Source organism: Caloenas nicobarica, chromosome 16 (genome assembly GCF_036013445.1).
Source record: "Caloenas nicobarica isolate bCalNic1 chromosome 16, bCalNic1.hap1, whole genome shotgun sequence".
Taxonomy (NCBI): Eukaryota; Metazoa; Chordata; class Aves; order Columbiformes; family Columbidae; genus Caloenas; species Caloenas nicobarica.
Genome location: NC_088260.1, coordinates 261850 through 282118, shown reverse-complemented (window position 1 = coordinate 282118; position 20269 = coordinate 261850). Strand labels below are relative to the sequence as shown.

Below are 20269 nucleotides of genomic sequence, written 5' to 3'. Positions count from 1 at the left end.
GGAAGGATGGAGGAGGAAGTTTGCCATATTGTACCCTTCTGCAATACATCTTTTCCTCGTCTGCTTTGGAGCATCAGGCCTGGCTTTGCGGTTGATCTGTAGTCACCCCAGGTTGTAGTCCACAAAACACTCCCAGTACCTCTGGGTGTTGGTTGATGCGATGAGATAGTTCATTTTTGGTTTTCTTTCTACATAAAGGAGACATTTAATTGAATTAATTATTTAATTTATCACCTGCCAAACTGGGGTTTTAGCTGTATGAATTAGTAATACAAACCAAGAGCACCCTTAAAACTTTAACCCCTTTTCCTTTTCTTAAACTGTGTTGTATCTGTTAGATCACGTTTACAAACCGTAAGTGATGCGGCTACCAGTAATGGAGTTACTAATTTTGTGTCAGGATGGAACTGCAGGAACCAAACAGGGCTGCTTGCTCATTCTGTAGTTTCTTCCTTAGGCCAGGTAGAGCCTTCCCTTTGCCTTCGTATTTTTAAAAAGGGGAGCTAGGAGATATGTTTACCAAAATGGATCTTTGTCCCAATGGCAATGGCCCTCTTTTGCTTTCCTCTGCTTTCTTTATGTGAGTATGTAAATGTATACAGAGGCTTGGATTTACCCTCTTCGTCTCCCCCTCCCATGTATAATGTATGTGTTAAACACGTAATCATTAATCAACTTTGTGGGGAGTGGAGACAAGAAGGGCTCTTTGATGATAGATGCATACTTGTGACTGTGCTTGTATGCGTGTTTATTAGGCAGCACGGTTCTATCAAAAGAAACTCCAGGTCCCTGAGGGTAAGAAACAGCGTAGGGAACAAATGGAGAGGAGAAAAAGTCCAACCCCTCTTACTGTAAAACCCTCTGTCTTCTACCATCTCTCTCCTCCTTTGCCATGAGATGAATTGGAGAGAGATGTTTGAATGGGGTGCTTGTTTGTAATGCACGGAAACATTAATGTAGAGCAGAAGCGAAGTTATGGTTAACGTTGCCTCTGATGGCTGGGGTGTTGGTGGCAGGATGATTTTACTTCTTTTGTCTGTACATGCTAGAAGTGGTTTAAAGCAAAATGCCTTCAGGTTATCCTGCACATCTATTTCTTAGGATTTAATATCATGTTTGATGTTATGGAAGGCACAAATTAAAGGTGGTCGTTGCCCTGAAGTGTTCACAATAAAGACAACAAAAACCTCAGTGGTTCTTTGTGAGCACCCAGCTCAGAACATGCTTCAGGCTGCTCTGTGTTGCTGGAGGACAACTCAGGGCACTGGAATTACTTGTCTGGAGATTAAGGTAGAGATGTAGGGTTTGACTTTGTTGCATTTCTCTTCCCGTGAGATAAGGCAGTAAGTCTTGGGACCTAAAAGCTGAGATTGGATGTAGGAAACCAAACATTTCCTTGGCTATATTAAAGGGGAGCTTAGTCAATCTTGTAGAGTTGTGCGTATGGTCTTGCACAAAATGGTGTTGCCCAAAATGATAAAGTTGGAATAGACGTATTTGGGGGGAAAATTAAAAATACAAATTATTTAAGTCCCTTATGTTATTTTTTGCTGCTCTTACTTAGCTTATGCACATGCAGATGCCCGCTTTGAGAAATATCTAGTAAAACATGTATTTTAAATGAGCTTAAAAAGTGGTTTTGGCTCATTGGGTGTAAAACTGCTGCACCTTTTGCTTTGCGTTCTCGCAGAGCCAGGCAGGAGCCGCCGAGCTCTGACTGGAACCGCTGAAGCGCGCAGGAAACAGCAGCCGCGGCTCCATCAGCCACCTGCTCTGCGTCAGCGTCGGGCACCGGCCGGGGCAGCGGGAGGAGCCGCGCGTGTGCTGGGGGAGCAGCAGCAATGAGACCGGGAGGCAAATGGGAAGAGGAAAATCCCGTTTTCTGCAGCCTGCCCAATGCAGAGGAGCAGATGGATTGACTGCAGCGTGCCAGATCTGTCAAGGTGTATCTTGTATTGTTTTAGGAAGGGAAAAAAAACAATGAAATCTCAGGATATACCCAACAACAGGTGTATACATTTGCTTTGGACTAATCTAGGCTATCTTTACGATAAGACAGCTGCTTCATCCACTGTGGCTATTTCTCTTCATTTTCTATTTCTTTCTTCCTCTCATTTGCCCAAGTCAGCACTTCCAGATTGTTTTACAGATGAGCTGAAAGCCCATGAAATTCAGAGCCTCATCAGAATTTTCTTAAACTGTTGACCGTTAGAGTTTTGGAGGCCTTTCCATCATTTCATTTTTTGCAGAAGAAATAAACAAGGCATTGGTTTAGGAAAGTGCTTCAGCTACAGCGAGATTAAGCACATACATGGAGCTAAGCATTTGATCAAGTGCTTTCCTGACTACACTTTCTAGAAAATTGATGTCCCTTTTACTGCTCTTGCTAAGCTAATCAGAAGATGCTGGGGTCTGATCAGAGCCTTTTGTGCATTTCCAAGATAGCGTCTCTGGAGGATCATTACACACATCCCTCTGCAGCAAGTACAAGGAGATTGTCACCAGGAAGGTGTTTGTCACTGCGTATTAACATGCAGGATTATTTTGCCTCTTTTTTTCACAGTCGGCTTTTCATCTCCTTACTAAGCAGGCAGAGTCGTGTCTAGGCTAAAGTTGCAGAGGCTGCTTATAACGCTGCATTTGTGCCCCTAGTTCAAGAAATAAGCTCCAGTGAAAGGAGCTATTAGCTGCTGTGTGGCTTTTGAAGAGAGGTATGGAAAGGGCGATGGCGTCTGCCCTGGCTCCTGAGAGGCCGAGGGGAGGCGGGCCGGGCCGGGGAGCCCCACGCTCGGCTCCCGGGGTTTAACAGCCCCTCAGCTGAACACAGCTGCTGCTGCCGTGGCAAGCGGGCACACAGCTGGCTGAGGAGCGCTCAGGTGCAGCTTGCTCTCCTGTTCCTTCCAAAAGCGTCTACTGGTGGTTGAACACACGCACCAGTGGTGTTCCCCCTCCTCCGACTGGGCCAGCAAGCTGCCAGCCTGGCCCTTTGGCAAGCCGTGTGTGTCCTGGAAGCCTTCTCGTTGGTGGCTGGCACGGCAAGTGTTAGCCGAGGACTCAAGAAACGTTCCCATCAGACATCACCACAAAGGGAGAAGAGCAAAGCCGGGTCCATGGTGCTCCGCTTATTCACAGGTCCATGAGCTAACACAGTAGAAGGTTTCAGAACACAAAACCTCTGGCAAGACACCCACCATTCACTGCAGACAAACAAAGCTTTACAGGCGAAATTGTATCAGCACGTGTGGAAAATGAACTTAGTAATTGCCCTGCAATTATGCCTCATCATAACGACTGCTGTTACATGGACTGTCCTGCTAGAATAGGTGTGTGTCTAGAGTTCAGCCTTCTGTGCTTCTTGAGACTCACCTGACTTCTAATCTGGTAACTTTTAGCATGCAGAACCATGTTTTTGTTGAAAATAGTTGGTTACTGATACAAGCCAGCAGCTGGGAGAAGTTTCCTATGGTTTGTGCATGAGGAAATGGCCTGGTTTTGTGGTCAGCAGTTGGCATGGTGTATGTTTGACTGCTTTCATGTTTTTTGCAACCCCAACAGGATCAGTGCTCTAGTATAAAATCAATAAATGTGGAGGAGCTGCACGGATGTAGCTGATACATAGTCACCCTGTTAGCTTCAGCTGGCTTGTAGAGTTCCTGTATTCAGAACACTAAGAACACGGGGCTTTTTGAAATAAAACTAGCTGTTCCCTATGTCAGATTGGCTCATGTCTGTACAGATGGTTTCTCGACTGGAATTGCCAGTAACATCATCGGCAAAGGCTTTGAGTGACTTCTTCGTTCATTTGCGTTTGGGGGATTTTTTTGTTTTGTCTCTCTGATTGTATTCATAGAGGAAAAATTGCAAAGAAAAGAGCCAAAGGAAAGTCAAGAAGCATTGTACAAGAAGGAGAATATTATAGCAGGGAGACATGATGTATTGGAAGTGAAAGACCATTGCCGTCTATTGGGGATTTTCTCAAGAATGTGAATGTACATGTCTACCAGAAGAATGGGAAAAGAAGGGCTGACACTTTGTGGGGTTCAGACAAAAGAATGTACATCCTTTTCCCTTCATACCAAGTGGTCCATGGAAATTAAATTTTCCTCTCAGTGCAGGGGAAGTTCCTGTCCAGAATGTATCACAGCATGATAGTGACTGGAAAGAGCTTTTCTCTTCTACTACCTTGCTCCACAGGGCATTTACTTGAAGAGCATAATTAGGATATGCATCTGGAAAAACACACCACCAGGCACAGGTACAGTAACACACTGGAACCCAAGTGTATTTTAGTGTACTGCAAATGATAGAAAAGAAACTGAGTTGAGCAGAGTCAAAACTTCCCACGAATTTTCTCTCCCCGTTTCTTCACGTGCTTTGGCTTATGAACGTACAAATCTCCTTCTGTAAGGGAGAAAAGCTATTTAAATCCCATGGAAGAAGTTTGATTTAAGAAGCAGCTTGAAAATTTGAGAGCCAAGACCTGGCTGGTGAGGACCGGGAAGGTTTCCATGCTTTGGATGGAGGGCACAAAGAGAGCAGGCAAATCCCCTGGCCCAGGGTTTGTAGCGTGGCTGTCGGTGCCACAGCTGATTTCTCAAAGACCTGCGATGTGGTGAAGGAAATTTGTTGTTGGCTGAGTTACTCTTAGATTGGGGAGGGCGGTGAGATGCAGGAACTGAGAGCCTTTTAGGCTTTTTGGAGACAAGGATGAGAAGATTGTTTGTGAAAGCAACTGGAATGGGGCATGGAAAAATCCAGGACGGCTGTTTTTACCCATGAGGTGAAACCCTCTTTGGTTTGGACAGTAGCCAGTGGCACAGAGAGTAACAGAAACTTTCGAATTTGTGCATCTGCCGCTTGGCCAGTCCTCGCTGGAGACTGTCAGCAAATGGAGCTGCCTGTTCTGGAACTGTTTTCGCTAGAATCAGCTCCCAGAAGACGCTTGTTAATAACTCATGTCTCACCAGCCCTCTCCTCCTTCACTCCACTCCCTAAAATCTGGGCTGAGAGACTGAGCAGGAATTCGGGCTCTCTCGGGCAGGTCCGCAGCAAGACGGGCTCTTGCTGAGCTAATCTGCTAAAGCCATCGCCGTTGTGCACGGCAGCCACAATTCAAAGCGCAGACGTATTTGAACACTAGACTGACTTTTCTGTCCATTTTAATGCTTTAAACAGGGCTGTGCATTCAGCAGCTATTTGTGTAAGTGTTCTCCAGGCATTTGAAAAAGACTTCTGTTTTCCAGGAAAGAGGACGGAAGGGACGACGTGGGGCAGAATGGGGACGAGCGATAGGGGAGTAGCCAAAACGGAGGTTTTTGGCTGAGCTGGTGTGTGGGTGACTGTGGGCAGACATGGTGCTGCACGTAGACTTGCTAGGACTCCCCCACACCTGGTATTAAATCAGAAAAAAGACTTTCACCTTCTGTTGCTGGGAGTTATGCTCTTTAGAGCTGAGTTCGACAGTTGTTATTGCAATTTTGTGGTGCTCTTTTGATTTACAGCTGTTTTTACGACCATTGAGACAGCCACAAATCGAGGAAATCTCATAAAACAGAAAGTAAACGTCTCCTTCACAACCCAGGCAGAGTTTTGGCATCCGTGCTTATTCCATAGAGCAGGATGTGTAAACAATATTGTGTCCCCTGAGTGGCTGATATCAGTACAGTTAAGTGGTAACAGCTTGAAAAATGCATTTCTCGTATATTAGCGGTAAAACTCGAAATGGGCCCCCAGGCTAAAGTAAATTGGTGACATTTTGCAGCAGAAAGGGAAAAAAAAAAATAAGGGCAAGGATTGGGAATGCAGAGCCCCAGCTTTGAAAGCAGTGGGACTGGAGCCAAAGTTGGATTTATCTGCATTATTGCAATAGGGAAATAAATGGATCCACCACACTTGTTGCAAAGCATATCTAATTGGAGAAGACAGATTATATGTTGGCTGCAAATGGTGGACTGCCCCTTCACCGCCTTCATACACAGAAGATGGGGTCACTTAATGCCATGTTTAATCAAAGTATGATGATGAGAGCTTCTTTCTTGCCTTGCTGTATAACACAGGAGAAATGCTCTGTGCCCCTTCTCTATAAAAAGTAGGTGAGAGCACTTTGCTGCCCTTGAATGAGTGAGGGATAGGAAGCCCAATGCTTTGCAGATGTGAACCGTGGTCTGTCTTCCATATTTTTTCCTTCACAGCCTCCATTTGTAGAGAAATTTATATGCTGTCCTGGTTCCTTCTTTTTAGGTGTTCCTAATCCCGTCTGTTGAGTCTTTAAATACTGCTGCACCCTGTGGTGGGCCTTCTGTGGTGGGTGGGGGTGTCCCTGTGCGGGAGCGGAGCTACGCGGAACAGCTGGTCCAACAGAGGCTTTTATTCCCTAAAACATAGAAACACAAGGCACGAGAGAGTAGGGTTGGTGGGCAGACGTGATAATAAAGTTTTAAAAGTCAATCTGATAAACACCAGAGAGGCAGCTTCTAAAATTTCACCATGTTTCAGGATTACCACGTTCGTGTTGTTCGTGCAATGAATATTTGATGTTTCCTTCATGTATAGAGTTGCTGTCATCTGACTGGGGTGACGGGAGGTATCGTCACCTTGTAGCTGCTTCGTCTGATTACCCGTGGGGCTGCTGAACATAACGCCTGGTGGCCCAGACCAGCTCAAATGAACCTGGTGCGTGTTGGCAGAGGAGAGCTACGAGAAGACCTTCTGCAGCTGTCTGCTCACAGAGCCTGGCAAGGAGTTTTCAAATAAAAATGTGGTGTTCTTTCCCTGGGCTAATATTCAGAATCTGCTTGCCCACTTCTAATTAACCAAATGGATCTTGTTAAAACTTGGGCATCTGCAAGGGCTCTTAGACCCATAATGTGGGTGGTTGAGGAAGTAGTTTTCTCATTGGATCAAGAGAGGAGGAGAAGGCAGATATCATTCATTTTTGTTTGATTCTGCTTTCCAGTACTGTCTGAAAAGAGCTAGCCTGGAGATGTTCGGTAAGGCTGTGGCAGTCCTATTCTGCATTTCTCCTATTTCCGTGGGCAAAATGGGGATGGACATTCCTCGAGATCATGCACGAGCCTGACGCTGTTGGTGGTAAAGCTGCAGTGAGTGACATTGTTGTCCGGAGGTTATTTGTTGAATTGTTTACTGGTGTGTTCTTAGAAAGGACTGGGCAGGAGGTGGTTGTAGTGTGCTTATTAATGTCTTCGTGTTGGTAACATTCTTCTTGAAGTTTTGCCTTCTGGAGTCAGGTTGCTGCATGAAAATCTCGGCTTACATATGTGTATATATATATATTACATTTTCAAGGAAAAATCCAGCTGTGTCTTGGTTGCAAGGATTAACATGGAAAACTTAAAGATACAAATGTGTGTTGATAAACGTAGACTGATGCCCAATTTGTTTTCCTTTAAAGATGTATTCGTTTTCAAATCTCTTTAGCGCGAGTCCCCTTGGTCTTCATAATTACTTTGCATTGTCCTGGCGCAGGCACGAAGCTGCAGGGCTGCAGCAGGTACTAGCACTGAAATAAAAGAAGAGCAGTGCCAGAACCATAGTCCACTAGGACAGGCAGATCTCCTAAATCCCTGTGCTGTTACCATGATGAAGTGCTTGGAGGGGTAGGGCCGGTACCGCTCCACTACGATTCACACGACTGATACTCATCTTGTAATAAGAGTCTCTTCTACATGTAATTCTGATGGGATTGAAATTTTCCCAGTAAACCTCTTAGTGAGGCTGCTGAATTAAAAAGAGAAGATACTTCTTGGTAGGTGAAGCCCGCCTGAACCACGGGGTCTCTGCATCCGCGTCAGGAGCTGCTCTGGGTGCCGATGCTCCCGCACGCAGCCGCGTCCTTCTGCCGGGCATCAGGCGCTGGCGGGCCAGCGGACCCGTGCAAGAGCGCTCGGTCTCTTGGGATTCGCCTTGACGTTCCGTATGAACGCACCCAGCGCACTGCAGCTTTGGGTGAGGCCATGGCTGCGTTTTATGTCCCAATGGAGACATTTTCTGGGTAAAAGGGGAGCCCACTTCAGAAGCCCCATCCTCCTCCTGGATTGCACAGCTGTGAAAGGAGTGGACCTGGGAAAGAACGGTGCTTTTGTGCAGCACAGTTATGTGCTTAACATAATAAATGTTTATTGTCCTCTGGAGCAAAGGAGCAATAGGCTCAATTATAGCCTGGGGAGGGAAAGCTAGAATCATGAGGTATAGGCTGTTAATTATCTTTTTTTTTTCAGTTGTCATAATGTACTGGCGTTTGCCTGCAGCTCTCCCCCTCCCACCGCTCCATTACCTCCACCACCATCTCTAAAACCGCTGCTCCCCGTGCCGCTACGCCCTCCTCTCCGGCCGCCTGCTCTTTCATTTGTAAGGCATCTCCGGCCTCCTGAGAGATTTGTGACTTCTCTCCCAGCAGCCGCTTACGGTGATAAAGGCCCTCAGACTGCCTCTCTCTGATTAATCAGCCCTCGCGCAGCCTCGATAGGGTGTTAATTTGTAAACTCCGTGGACAGGCAGCCGTGATAAGCCTCTGCAGCTGCTGCGTGTCTGCCGGGGGGATGGGCAGATAAGGCTTCAGCCCTGGGATGCAGCCAAGAAATATTTTGGAGCAGTGAATTAGAAACAACAACAACAAAAGCGCCTTCTGCAGAGGCACTCCTTTGAGGTTGCTGCGAGAAACACAGCAAGTTTCAATAGCAGCGGACAAGAGCCGCCTTCCTGATAAGCTCCCTGACCCTCCAGCCCAGGAAAAGGGCCACGTCAGGATTGCATCCCTAAATGGGAACTTCTGTCACAAGGATGCACGTGTGTCACACGACATGGTCCGCGTTAGGAGGGCGATGCAGTCTTCTCTGTATCTCAGGTATCTACTGCAGTTAGCCTGATCCTTTTCAGAAAGTTTGATGCTGGTTTGTCAGAGGGCTGTCTGGCAGGATGTGTCACCTGCAGAACAGGGACGGACACAAAGGGTGTCCGGAACAGCATCAACGTAAAATGGCTTTTGAGTATTCCCAAATGTTTCCTGTGATGTGGTTCATGTAAAGTGCTATACAGGGTCCACTACGTATCTGGCATGTGGATTAAAAATGAGAAGATAGCATTTTCCCTAAACAGCAGAGCATCCTGAGCGGTCTGAGGCCGTGGAGTGTGGCCGCGGTCTGAGAAACACCCAAGCACAGTGTGAAGCTCTCGGGTACCTCGGCAGGTTGGAGCAGCCCACAGTGACGACAGGCGTGTATTCTGCTTGCCTGTTCAAGGTGGTTGTGTTGAATGTTTCTAGTGGGCTCATGCAGTTTTCCTTTTTTCATCTAATTGATTATGTTTTCTTCAAAAATTGAAAGGAGGAGATATTCCACTGAATTGGCATCAGCTCTTTGGTTGAGCTGAATCCTAACAATTCTGTCATTGTTGGCCTTCCTAATCGTTCTAATATTATCTGACAACACACAACAGACCATGGAAGAGATTCCTTCTCTGTCTGCCAGTGCAGGTTGTTATTCAGTACGTTTTTGAACTGCAGCAATTTTCAGACAGTGACCTTTTTATGAAATCAAATGTCTCGCAAAACCCTCTTGGTCTCTGAACTGTGATTTATAGCCATTTGTGTTGGAGAAGGCTGCAGGTGGGATTTAGGTGACACGTAATTGGTTAGAAGACAAAATAAAATGAAGGTGGCCCTGCTGGTGCAGCGATGGCAGGAGCCACAGGAGTGAATGGCTTGGCAGTCCGGGCCCGGCCCTCCTCCTCCCGCCCTCCGCCGGCTGCCAAGTCCTGCCTGGCAGGCCATTGCAATGATAAATGCAGGTAGCTGGCGGGGACCACAGCTCAGCGTTTGTTCCCGCGTGCCAAGCCCTGCTTGGCATTCCCAGTTGGTGCCAGCATTTGCACTCTTACTCAGTTTGACGGAAACCAGGACATGAGGTGTGAATTTATGTCTGCATCTTTCCAGGAGAGAGTTGGGATAATGAAATGCCGAGGCAGCCCTGGGAGCGGCAGAGTAATTTGGTAGGTACCAAACAACAGTCTGCCACCTGTCATTTGCAGCGCAGTCCCTGCTCTCCCCATCACTCTTCCTGCAAGGCAGCCTTTGAATTATAAGCAGTTGTAGGTAGTTCTGCAAAGAGCACTCTCCATTCCATTTGATTTAGTGAAAATAAAAACCCGTATCCCAGCCAAACAGATATCCTGGCTAGATAGTTTCAAGCTGTAATGACAGTAATACAAGTTACTATAGTAGTATATTACACAGCGTACCCAACCTTCTGTATTTGTAGGCAGGTTTTCCCCTACATCAGTAGCAAAAGCTAAATCAGTAATCGAGTCTGCGGTTGCCTAAGTCAATGTCTGGGTAATGGAAGAATTTTCAATGTTGGAAACCCAGTCTGAAAAGCCCGCCTGTTCAGGAGGGGATCAGCTCTCAGGAAAAAGCATGAGATCTCTGTTGTTTCGGCTGTTTAAAACCAGATCGCACAAAGCCCTCTTGTAAGTGTGTCATGCCGAGCTGTTGTTCACTGCCTGGGGTGTGTACCAGTTGCCCTTAACGTGGACACGTTGCCGCCTGACTGACCGTGGGAGGTGCAGCCTGACGTGGTGACACCGGGAGAGGACTGTCCTCAGGACGTCATTTGTAGACCAGCCTACCCAGAAACTAAGTCAGTAGTGTTGTACATGAGCACAGAAGTAAAAACAACCCAGTGTGAGAAAAAGAAGAGCAACATCTAGCTGACATTCTGCTTTTTCTTTTTTTTCCTGCTAACCGTAACAGGCACTTGTTTGGTGGGCATAAGCCAGGACGTGGAGCATACAAACGTGTAGAGGTGGGGAAATCAGTGCTGGCTAGAATGGAAGATAGTCAGGAATGTAAAATTAAGGGAGGTTTTGGTAGCAATTTGGGAGCTGAGGTTTGAGGGAGGAGGATACTGAGACAGAGACCAACTGCACCTTAATTTAAATTAGGACATGTGAGCACAATAACATTTAGCCAGTATTTTGGCTGAGGTAAATAAGGGACAGCTGGAAATTTTCTTCTCTGGTCAGTGTCTCTTCGAACAGCCGAGGGACCTTTTTGCAGCTGTATGACCAGCCTTGGTGAGCCCCAGGAACTCCCCAGCTTCCTCCCTTCTCCTCCTTTACTAAATTTTTTTTAAGTGCATGTATTTATTTATTTATTGGAGCTGAGCTGGGAAGGAGAGAGAGTTTGATCTTTTCGTTTGGGAGACAGCAACTGCTCAGAGGAAGATGAATCATAAAGCATGGCTAATGGAGGGAATAGGGTGGGGAAAACTTGGGGCTATAGCCGTTCTCCAGGGGCTGGAGGGATGGTTTGAGAAGAGGCGGAAGAGGACTCAGCCAGGCCATGCCCCGAGGCGCCGACGGCAGCCGTGCTGTAGGTCAGGCATCCCGCTGCTTTCGGAGCACTAGGTCACCCTTCGCCGCGGTAAGAGGCTCATCTGTGCAATAAGCCAACAAACCGCAGCAGCAGCATATGTTTAAGAATTACAGTCGCTGCTTAATCTAGGCTAGTTTGATCTGTCCCAAAATGGTTGTAAAGTGATGAGAAACGTGCTCTGGACACAAAATGGTGATGTTTTAAGCTTATCACTGTGTTGCCAAAAGAGGAGGTCCAAAAAAAAACTGTAACATTGAACTTGCAGAGAAGCAATGAGCTTGGTTCCTCCTTGCCCTGTGCTGAATCAAACTGTCCGTACAGCTTTCCCTTCCGTGCCTTCCAGTCAGCATCCAGTTTGCTTTCTGTTTGCCGTCATGTAAATTCAGTGTGATTCAATGGTGGATCGGGACCAGTGATCTCTGCTCCTAGGACCTCTGTGGCCTAATTTAATTCTCTGTTCACAGGCTTGTGCTAGCTTCTCAAAGGGGCTGTTGCAAAAAATAGTCATGGTTATGTAAACTGCTGAGAGAAATAAGCATTCTTGGAAGAAATAGTGACAAAGAGAGAAGTGCACTGTGAAAGGCCCTTTCCAGGAGTACAGCAGGACTGAATATGCATGTGCTAAATGAATGTGAGGCGGGAACCTAAACAAATATGTTGCTGTATGAAAGTACAGTCCAAGAACCGTTTTGTTTCTGGTCAACCTTCTGTAGACTGAACTCTCCTGCAAGATATAGAATACCCATCAGTACATCCCAGAGATGGCCTAGAATCAAAATTGAAGTAGAAATACCTGGGGCATTTACGGCATTGCCATTTCAATAAGTAGTTGCCTGTTCAGGGTGCTGCACGGTTCACTGTGACATGTTACGGTGTAGCTAAAGGCACAGCTGAAGTTTTAGGATTGTTGCAAGAAAGCTGGAGGTCTGTCTGGTATTCATTCTTGCTTAGGGAATAGTATTTATTATTAGTCCTTATTTGCATTGGATGTCAACAGCCAGAATTTCATAAGTGATCCTGACCATCAGCTGGAACTAGATTTTTCACAGCAACCTGTTCACCATTAAAGTATCTAAACGGATTTTTGGAAACGATCCCTTCCCTTCCCGATAGCTCCGGTCTTCGTGCCCTGAGGGCAGCTGCTGAGTGCTAAGCCTCAGGCGATAAATTCTCTGTGACAGTCTGGGGAGGGAACGGGACAGGGGAATGTCTTTGCTGTTGGAAGATAATCACAAAATGCAGCGTGGATTTGTACAAGTCCAGTGTGTATCCTGTTCCCTTCTGCTTAATCCCTTGCACAGCTGGTTTAGCTCTGTCCCAGCCAGCCGTGTGCTGCGATGCTAGATTTTCCTAGAAGGTGCTGCAAAAGGGTAGTTCGTGTACTTCTGATTCCAGCTTGCTTTCCCGTGATGGTGCTTGAAATGATGGACTTGCAGGTCTAACTTTTCTTTTGTCCTCTTAATTGAGCTGTGGTTTCCCCTCCAAAAATAATCCTGGTTGTGAAAAGACCATAAGTTCCTTTGAAACATCCCCTCACAATGAAGGCAGTGTTACCCGTGGGTTGCTTCTGTATTCTGGAATGTGTTAAATACTTTCTTGGTCTTAAGGGTAAACTTTAGTTCGTTTTTTTGTGTGCGTGTGTGTGATTTCTAGACTCCTCTTGAGCCTTTCCAAATGGATCTATTTCCATTTCCTATAGAAGAATCACAACCTAAACAATACCTTCCTGTTTTAGGTATTGCTCTCGTATTACTGAATGAAGGGGTCTGGTATGAATGACCTAGAGAATCAACTGGAAAATAGTAAAGCAATACTGACATGTGCTGAAATTCTCTACTAGACAAGCGATCAAGTGGCATCAGAGTGGTAGGTAAAATCAAGAGAAACAGTTCAAAGAGAAGAATGAAAATCGGTCCAACATTTACAGGTAGTGTCTGTGCTTTATGCTGAAAGTTTCTCTAAGTGTATCCAACACTTCTAGTTTGAATATCTCCCGGAGAAGGGTTTTCTTGAGAGCTTTTTAGTGCTTGCTAGGTTCAGTAACAGTGTGAAAACAGTCTCTCTTGAGACCGGCTCTTGGCTGTTTAGAAGATAGGCAGCCATCCAGAAATAAAATGTAAACTCTATTTTATTGCTCCTTTTCCTTCTGCCTACGGAACTGGACTCAAATGCGGAGAGAATGCTTGGCTTTTGCACTGTGCAGAACTTACCTACCAAGTCCCTAACACAGTGTAGTCTTGCTCCTTGTGAACCAGAACTGCAGCCTTATTAGCAGCTTCCCAGTGTCTGTGATCAGGCGGGGATCTGGCGTTCGGTGCTCCAGGAGACCGCGTGAAGATCCAGAGCGCTTCTGTTGTTGGTGATAAGGAACAGCTTTATTCCCTGTTAGCCATTTTATAGGCTACAGAGAAAGGAGAGGAAAAAAAAAAACAACCATCCAAACAAACAGGTAATTGCTGTGAGGCCTGACATAGTGTATAATCCTGTCTCTGTCAGATGATGTTGTTCTGTCGTATATAATCATTAAATTATTAATCTGTAAGAGCTCTTACACCTTTCAGCCGCCCTGGCTTAGTGGGAACCAGGATGAATGAAGCATGGACTTCATTATGCCTCACTGTTCCCCTTCAGAGGAGAGGGTGTGCTAAATCCTTCATGGTTACCACCTTCCATTTTGGGGAAAAAACTGCTTTTGCTAAGCTTTTAGTGCTGAAAATGGAATCCGAGTTTATATGTGCTAGGTTCAAGGCGAGGAAGAGTGAGGGACTGGAGCACCACTCCTCTGCTTGCTCTTTGCAAACCAGGAGAGGGTAGAAAGGTTTTTTCTCTGCAGTGTATTCAGCGTGGTTTCACACTGTCACGGAACTGGGTGGAGACATTTTCCCCTTTAGATCTGGTGTAGAAAAGAAAGAAAATCAAAATGGGGCAGAGAATCGCTAACTTGGTTGAATAAACCACGAAGGGGGACCTGCAAGGCTTGGTGCAGATCTTCACGTGTCATCAAAAGGGTGCTGGGTCTTACAGATTTCAGCAACATGAGACTACCTCAGAGACTGTGCTGCTCTCCAAAATCATTTGTGTGTGTTTCACTTTGGGGACGGATGTTAGATATGCTTAAAATGCAAAGGTTGTTATTGGGAGTGAGGGTGGGACTTTACAAGCCGCAGTTTTTATGAAAATGTGCTTGTCTTGGGCTCTGCTGTGGTGCTCCATGGAGGAGGGAGATGAGCAGCAAATGTGCAAGGAAGGCTAGAGGTGTCTCTTGTTGTTAGCTTCAGGCTAGGGACATTCCTCTGTCTAATTCAGCAACAAAAAAGGATTTTGGGGGCAATGAAAGACTAGAGGGTGCAGGAAGCTGCTCCAGCTGCTCTCGTCCCTGGGGTGGTGCTAAAGGTGGAGACGAGCAGGAGGCAGTGAAAGGGGGGAAGGAAACTTCTAGTTTCATTTCCTCATCAAAAAAAGTGTGATTTCCCGGGACGGCTTGAACCCACCCACATAAAGGACTCCAAATGCCTGGTTTTGCTCACAAGGGAAGAATTCCACTTTTTTTTAAAATTCCTTCTTAAACATATGCAGATGATTTGCCTGAAACAGCAAGAAATTTGGGAGGGGACTTGTTATGGTAGATGCATGAGTTTGCTGGATTTTTTCACTCATTAGTGGGCTCCCTCAGACACATAGGTTTTATTGTATGCTTCCTTTAAAGGGTGGCTGAGGGAATTGAATGATGTTTTCAGGCTCTTCCTCCCCCAGCTTCCCTCCTGCCTCTGCAGCAGCCAGCAGAATATGCTATAGCACAGGCATTCACTGTTTCAGAATGGTGCTCATGCCAAAAAATGCTCAGATCTGGAGCTAGAAATCGCCAGAAGTGAGAGCAAAGTTACTGTAAACTCTAGGTGTAAAGGTTTGTGTCTGTAAACTGTGGCTGTGATGTTGAGAACGCTGCTCTGTAAATGTTGACTCTGATTGTTGAAGGTGGTGCCACACACTGTTATCAGAAGACTGAGCAATAATCCGTGTGTCTTTCTATTAAAAGTGTATTTTCTCGCTTGACTTCCTTAAACATTGTTTTTATATGGCTTGGACCTACAGCACTGAGATCTTTAGCTCCTGATTAAACAGTGCCGGTCTGTATTAAATCCTCGGGACTGAATTACGCAGATGGGAGCGAGCTGGTGGTTGCCATAAAGCAGAGTTGGCAGGACCCGACTTTCCAGACGAGGCAAAGCACCAAGCTGGGCTGGTGCGGCAGCAGCTCGCCGGGGACGGCCGGGGACACCCGGGGACGGCCAGGGACACCCAGGGACACCCGGGGACGGCCAGGGACACCCGGGGACAGCCACGGCAGGGCAGCGGCTCCTCTCGTGGGCCACACACCCTGGCAGTGGGTACCTACAATCAGGATTTGTGGCTCAGCTGCTGATGTACTGCGTGGGCTTTAGTGCGAGCACACCAAAGTTTCATTGCCTGGAAAATGGGAGAACGTTATTTCTTCACCTGCCACGTGTCCTGGTGCTCACAGAGTGCTGTGAGGCGAGGTCCGGGCTTTGTGTAAGCTGGTGCTGTGGGTGAGTTCCCGGAGCCTGCAGATGTGTTCTGTGTGCGTGGTGACTTTGTGTTGATTGTAAGTGAAAAATCTCTTAACAATGGGTTGTAAATTCAGAGCTAGCTGACAAACATTTTATACACTGCTGTTGTTGCTGCTGTGTGACACTGTTACACTTTCTTTGCCAACCAGCCTAGGCAAAACATTGTTTAATCCTGGTTCTTCCTCTCTTTAATCCACGCAGTGAAGGGATCGTGCAGGTAACTGATTTTCCCTAAGATTTTAGGATCCTTTTGCTGAGCTGTGTAATGATCATACATGCCACAGCTACACATGCAGCTTTGTCGTGGACATGATTCAGAATTTCTTTCTTATGTGTCTCAGCCTCAACCTATTTTTCATGTTGTTTTCCCTATCTTTTTTATACATTTGCATTAAATAAGACATTCAGTGCAAGCTTGCAGTGCCACTTTACTTAGAAATAGCATTAATAGATCACTCTTTCTTGTTTCTTACTCTATCTCACACAGATCTTCTTGCATTTTACTATTTGTTTTGGGGTTTTTTCCTTCTGAGTCGTCATTAAAAATATGTAACAATGTAAACAATTCATCGTGTTCTTTATCATGTAAATCTCCTAAGGCACATTAGAATAAAATCAATAAAATAAAAAAAATAAAATCAACTTAGTTCAGCCATGTGTTGAATTAATTCATTGTTTTTAAAGCAGAGTCAGAGGAGAAAGGTTTTTTTCACTTCCAATGTATTTTACTCTTCAGCTTTGTTTGTACTTCACCCCATTTTGTTCATGCAGCAGTCAGTGCCACAATATTGTGATATTTTCCACTATCTTGTAGATGGTAGGAATGTTGATTGTGCTCCCTACTCCCAGACCAGCTTTGATTCTGTAGAGGCTACTTGCTATTTTATCAGATAGCGAGGAGGAAAAGCTTATGCTGAAACAGATTGACTGTTTGATATCAGAGCGGGGAGGGAAGGAAACCATCAAATTAACTCATAAAAGCTGTGTTTACGATGAATGGACTTTTTTTCCTGTCATTATCATCTTGTCTGTAACCCAGTGACCCTGATTATTGTGAAGCTGTTTACAAGGTTTAGGTTAATTGGATTTCTTTAACTATTTCCCAGAGCTGTGAGGAGCACAAATACAAATGCTGTGTAGCTCAAACAGCAAAGTGCAACCCCGTTTGCAGGGAGATGGGCTTCTTCCAAGAGGAAGTCATTTTGTTTCATACTCAACTAAGTGCATAGCGCATGTACCTGTCATTTGGCATAATATTGTATAACACCCTCTTTCATACGGATGTGTTCAGTTGCAACTTGTGTTTCCAACACACAAATTACATTTTGCATGTTCAGCAAGAAATGAGTTTATTTTCAAAGACAGAGGCTTTGATTTTTTTTTTTTTTTTTTTCCTTGAGCTTGATAGCAGTTTCACTGGTTTTGTTTTCATATGAGGAATCATGGATAAAATAGCTGTGCATTGCATGGCTGCCTAAATAAACGAGACAGGAGGATATAGTTGGGTGAGATCAGGACAGTACTTGTATACGCTTTGCTTTCATCTTCTTAGGATGCATGCTTATTCTTTAATGGCACAACATTGCACCCTCCAGGTGCAATGTGTAATTGCAGGTCTACAGATAACCGACTTGGTTTATGAGCTGTGTTTTTGTTGAGCAAGCCTTCCTAAATTGTCCTTTAGTGTTACTCACCCTCTTTTTCTCTTTCTTTTTCAGGCTTCTGTAGGCTCTGAGAAGCTGTTCTCCCCTGCAGCAAATAAAGGTAAGTGATCTGGAGAAATGCTTTCCTTATCTTAGAGCAAGAGATTTGAGTTGTGAATCCATATCGTGCAAATAGCAGGACAGCAGTTTTGCCAGCACCTTCATTTTGCCGCGCACATTCTCATAAAGATCAGCTTTACAGGCTTGTGATGATTAAGTTAAAATTTCGAGCTGCTTTGTCTCAGTGTGGGGTGGGACTCCTTCCCTACCAGCCGGATTTGTAACGAATGTCTTAGGGAAGGGGATTACTGACAAAGGAGAAGTCAGCCTTTACTGTAGGAGAGATGCTTCTCCCGCTAATACAATCAATTTTTTTTTTTTTTTAAAAGCAACATTTCAATGTTATTTGTGTTACCCTTACAAGGGCTTGTACATCCCTCTCCTGCCAGTGCACACAGAGCATTTGTGTCCGTACATCTGGGTTCTCCAAAAGAAGGTGGCAGGTGCTCGATGCGTTTGCAGGGTTTCGGTTTGCAGCTCCCACTATTACTGTTAATTGAGAGTTACCTGTGATATGCACTGGGTGTTGCTAAGAGACTGTACCAGTTCAGATTCCCCACGGGAGGTACTGTGACATCTCTCTAAATATGCCAAGCCCTCCTTTGAGGGCTCGGTACAGCCATAAAACAGAGCTCCTCTGTTTTAATGTGTTCTCAGGGATAATCTCACTGAGATGGATACTAGGCAAAAATACTGAAGAAACAGCCTTGGAGAGGGAAAAGTGTAGTGCATGATAAAAAGCATTATGATGGGAATAGTTCCATTTTATCGTGTGAGGAAGTTGGTGGTGTGTCTCTGAATTGTCAGGTCGTGCGGCTGTTCTGCAGCATTCTCAGCATTGACCTGCAGAATAAAATCACTTCAGAGCAATAATGAATACTAGGGATATACAAATATCCCAAAGATGGGAGATGAGGCCCATTAATAAGTAGTGATGAAATAACCTTCTTGCATTATTTCAAGGGAGCCAAGAAAAGAATAATTTGTAGTTGTGTAGGAGTAGGTGCTGGCCATGGTAAGGCGTTTTGGTGGTTGTGTGCTCCATCACCTGGATCCAGGCCCGGTTTATAGCTGGGCTCTTTAGCAGCAGTAAGTATTAGGAATTCTCTTTCTTTCCAAGCTTTACAGATTTTCAGTGCCAAATGGGGAAACCGATGACAAGCCCATTATGTTATAACATTTGCAGATATTTTTATGAAAGTATGCAGCTTTTTCTGGGGGAAGAGGGAAATTTAAACAAATGGTGGGGAAGAGTATTTCTTTTCTCTCAGCCTTGGCTCGCTATAAGGCAAACCAGATTGCCCATATGGCACTGCCTCAGCAAAACAAAAATCTTGCCATCCTGCATAAATGCATGGCACAGAGATCTGCTGGAGAGGCTTATGTTGAAGCACTGACAGCTTTGTTGGCTCCTTCTCATGCTGAAACCTGAGATCCCTCACCCCTTCATATCACGGAGCAGGCTCAGCAACGTGGGTTTTCAAAATAACCTCCCTATCAGGAAGTTAAATCTGTGAATGCCTGTGAATTTGCTGTGTTGAAGTCTGTATTCACTGCTGTTTATGTCCCTGTAACTTAAGCCTGTTCCTGTTTGGTTTACTGTGGATGTAGACATTGCCAGCTATGGGAAGCTTTGGGTTTAGCTCATGATTTTTGTCTCTGACTTGTCTTTTACCCTGGCCCTTTACCAGTGGAGCTTTGCTGATCAGCACAGGCTGCGATTGTGGGCAAGCTCTGCTGGGGCTACCTCAGCATTTGGCACTTGCATTGAGAAGTGAGGGAGATTTGCCTCGGTAAGGTACTGTGCAGAAACCCAAACAGTGCTGAATTCTGCACCTCGCCCTGTTACCACTCCCGCAAGGCAAGAGCCAGATTTGTCTCCCGCACATGCAAATGAACGCCACTCCAACCCAACCGCGACCGGGCTCAGTGGTGCCATATTGCCGAGAGAAAGTGACTTTCAAAGCCTTGCACTTAAATTCCTTTTGTGAGATAAGAGTGTTGATTTAAGGCCCACGTTCAGGGCTGGAGCCGTGGCGGCTGTGCGGGGAGGGGATTGACTCACCGTGGTTTCCTGATGAGCACACGCGTGGCGGCATGTGCTCGTCCTCTCCCCTGGGCATTTGCACTATGCCCTTCTTTTGTAAACACTTGCAGCCTTGTTGGAGAGATATGAACTAGCAAATCTGCAGCATCCATGCTGCAGCTTTTATTGAAGGTAGCCAGGCTTTTAAAACACAATGAAGTGTATTCATTGTCTGGTGCAACTCCCCCTATTCCCACAAACTTTCCCTGGGGATGTGTTTGGCCCAGCACATTTGTTTTATGCCATCCTAGTTTATCAGCAGCTTAGCAATGCAATTAAGTATTAAGATAGACGGATTGTGCTTATCTGAGGCTGGAACAGCTGTAAAGCGTAACCTTTGGCCATGTTTCACAGCTCCACAAAGGTCTGAGAAGCAGCATCTTTTGTCTGGGCCGCTCTGGGTAACGTTTGTCTTGGTCCCGTCCCTGCCGGGGCCGTGGCG

General features: G+C 45.6%; 1 protein-coding gene across 12 annotated transcripts in view; it reads left to right on the top strand.

The window, feature by feature from the left end:
• FBRSL1 (fibrosin like 1) overlaps positions 1-20269 on the top strand; it is a 510952-nt gene that overhangs the window by 435779 nt on the left and 54904 nt on the right. For all 12 annotated transcript variants that reach the window (XM_065646380.1, XM_065646379.1, XM_065646387.1 and 9 more), the window contains one exon: positions 17697-17742. In XM_065646380.1, the coding sequence (XP_065502452.1) occupies positions 17697-17742 (46 nt within the window). The remainder of the gene's footprint in view (positions 1-17696; positions 17743-20269) is intronic.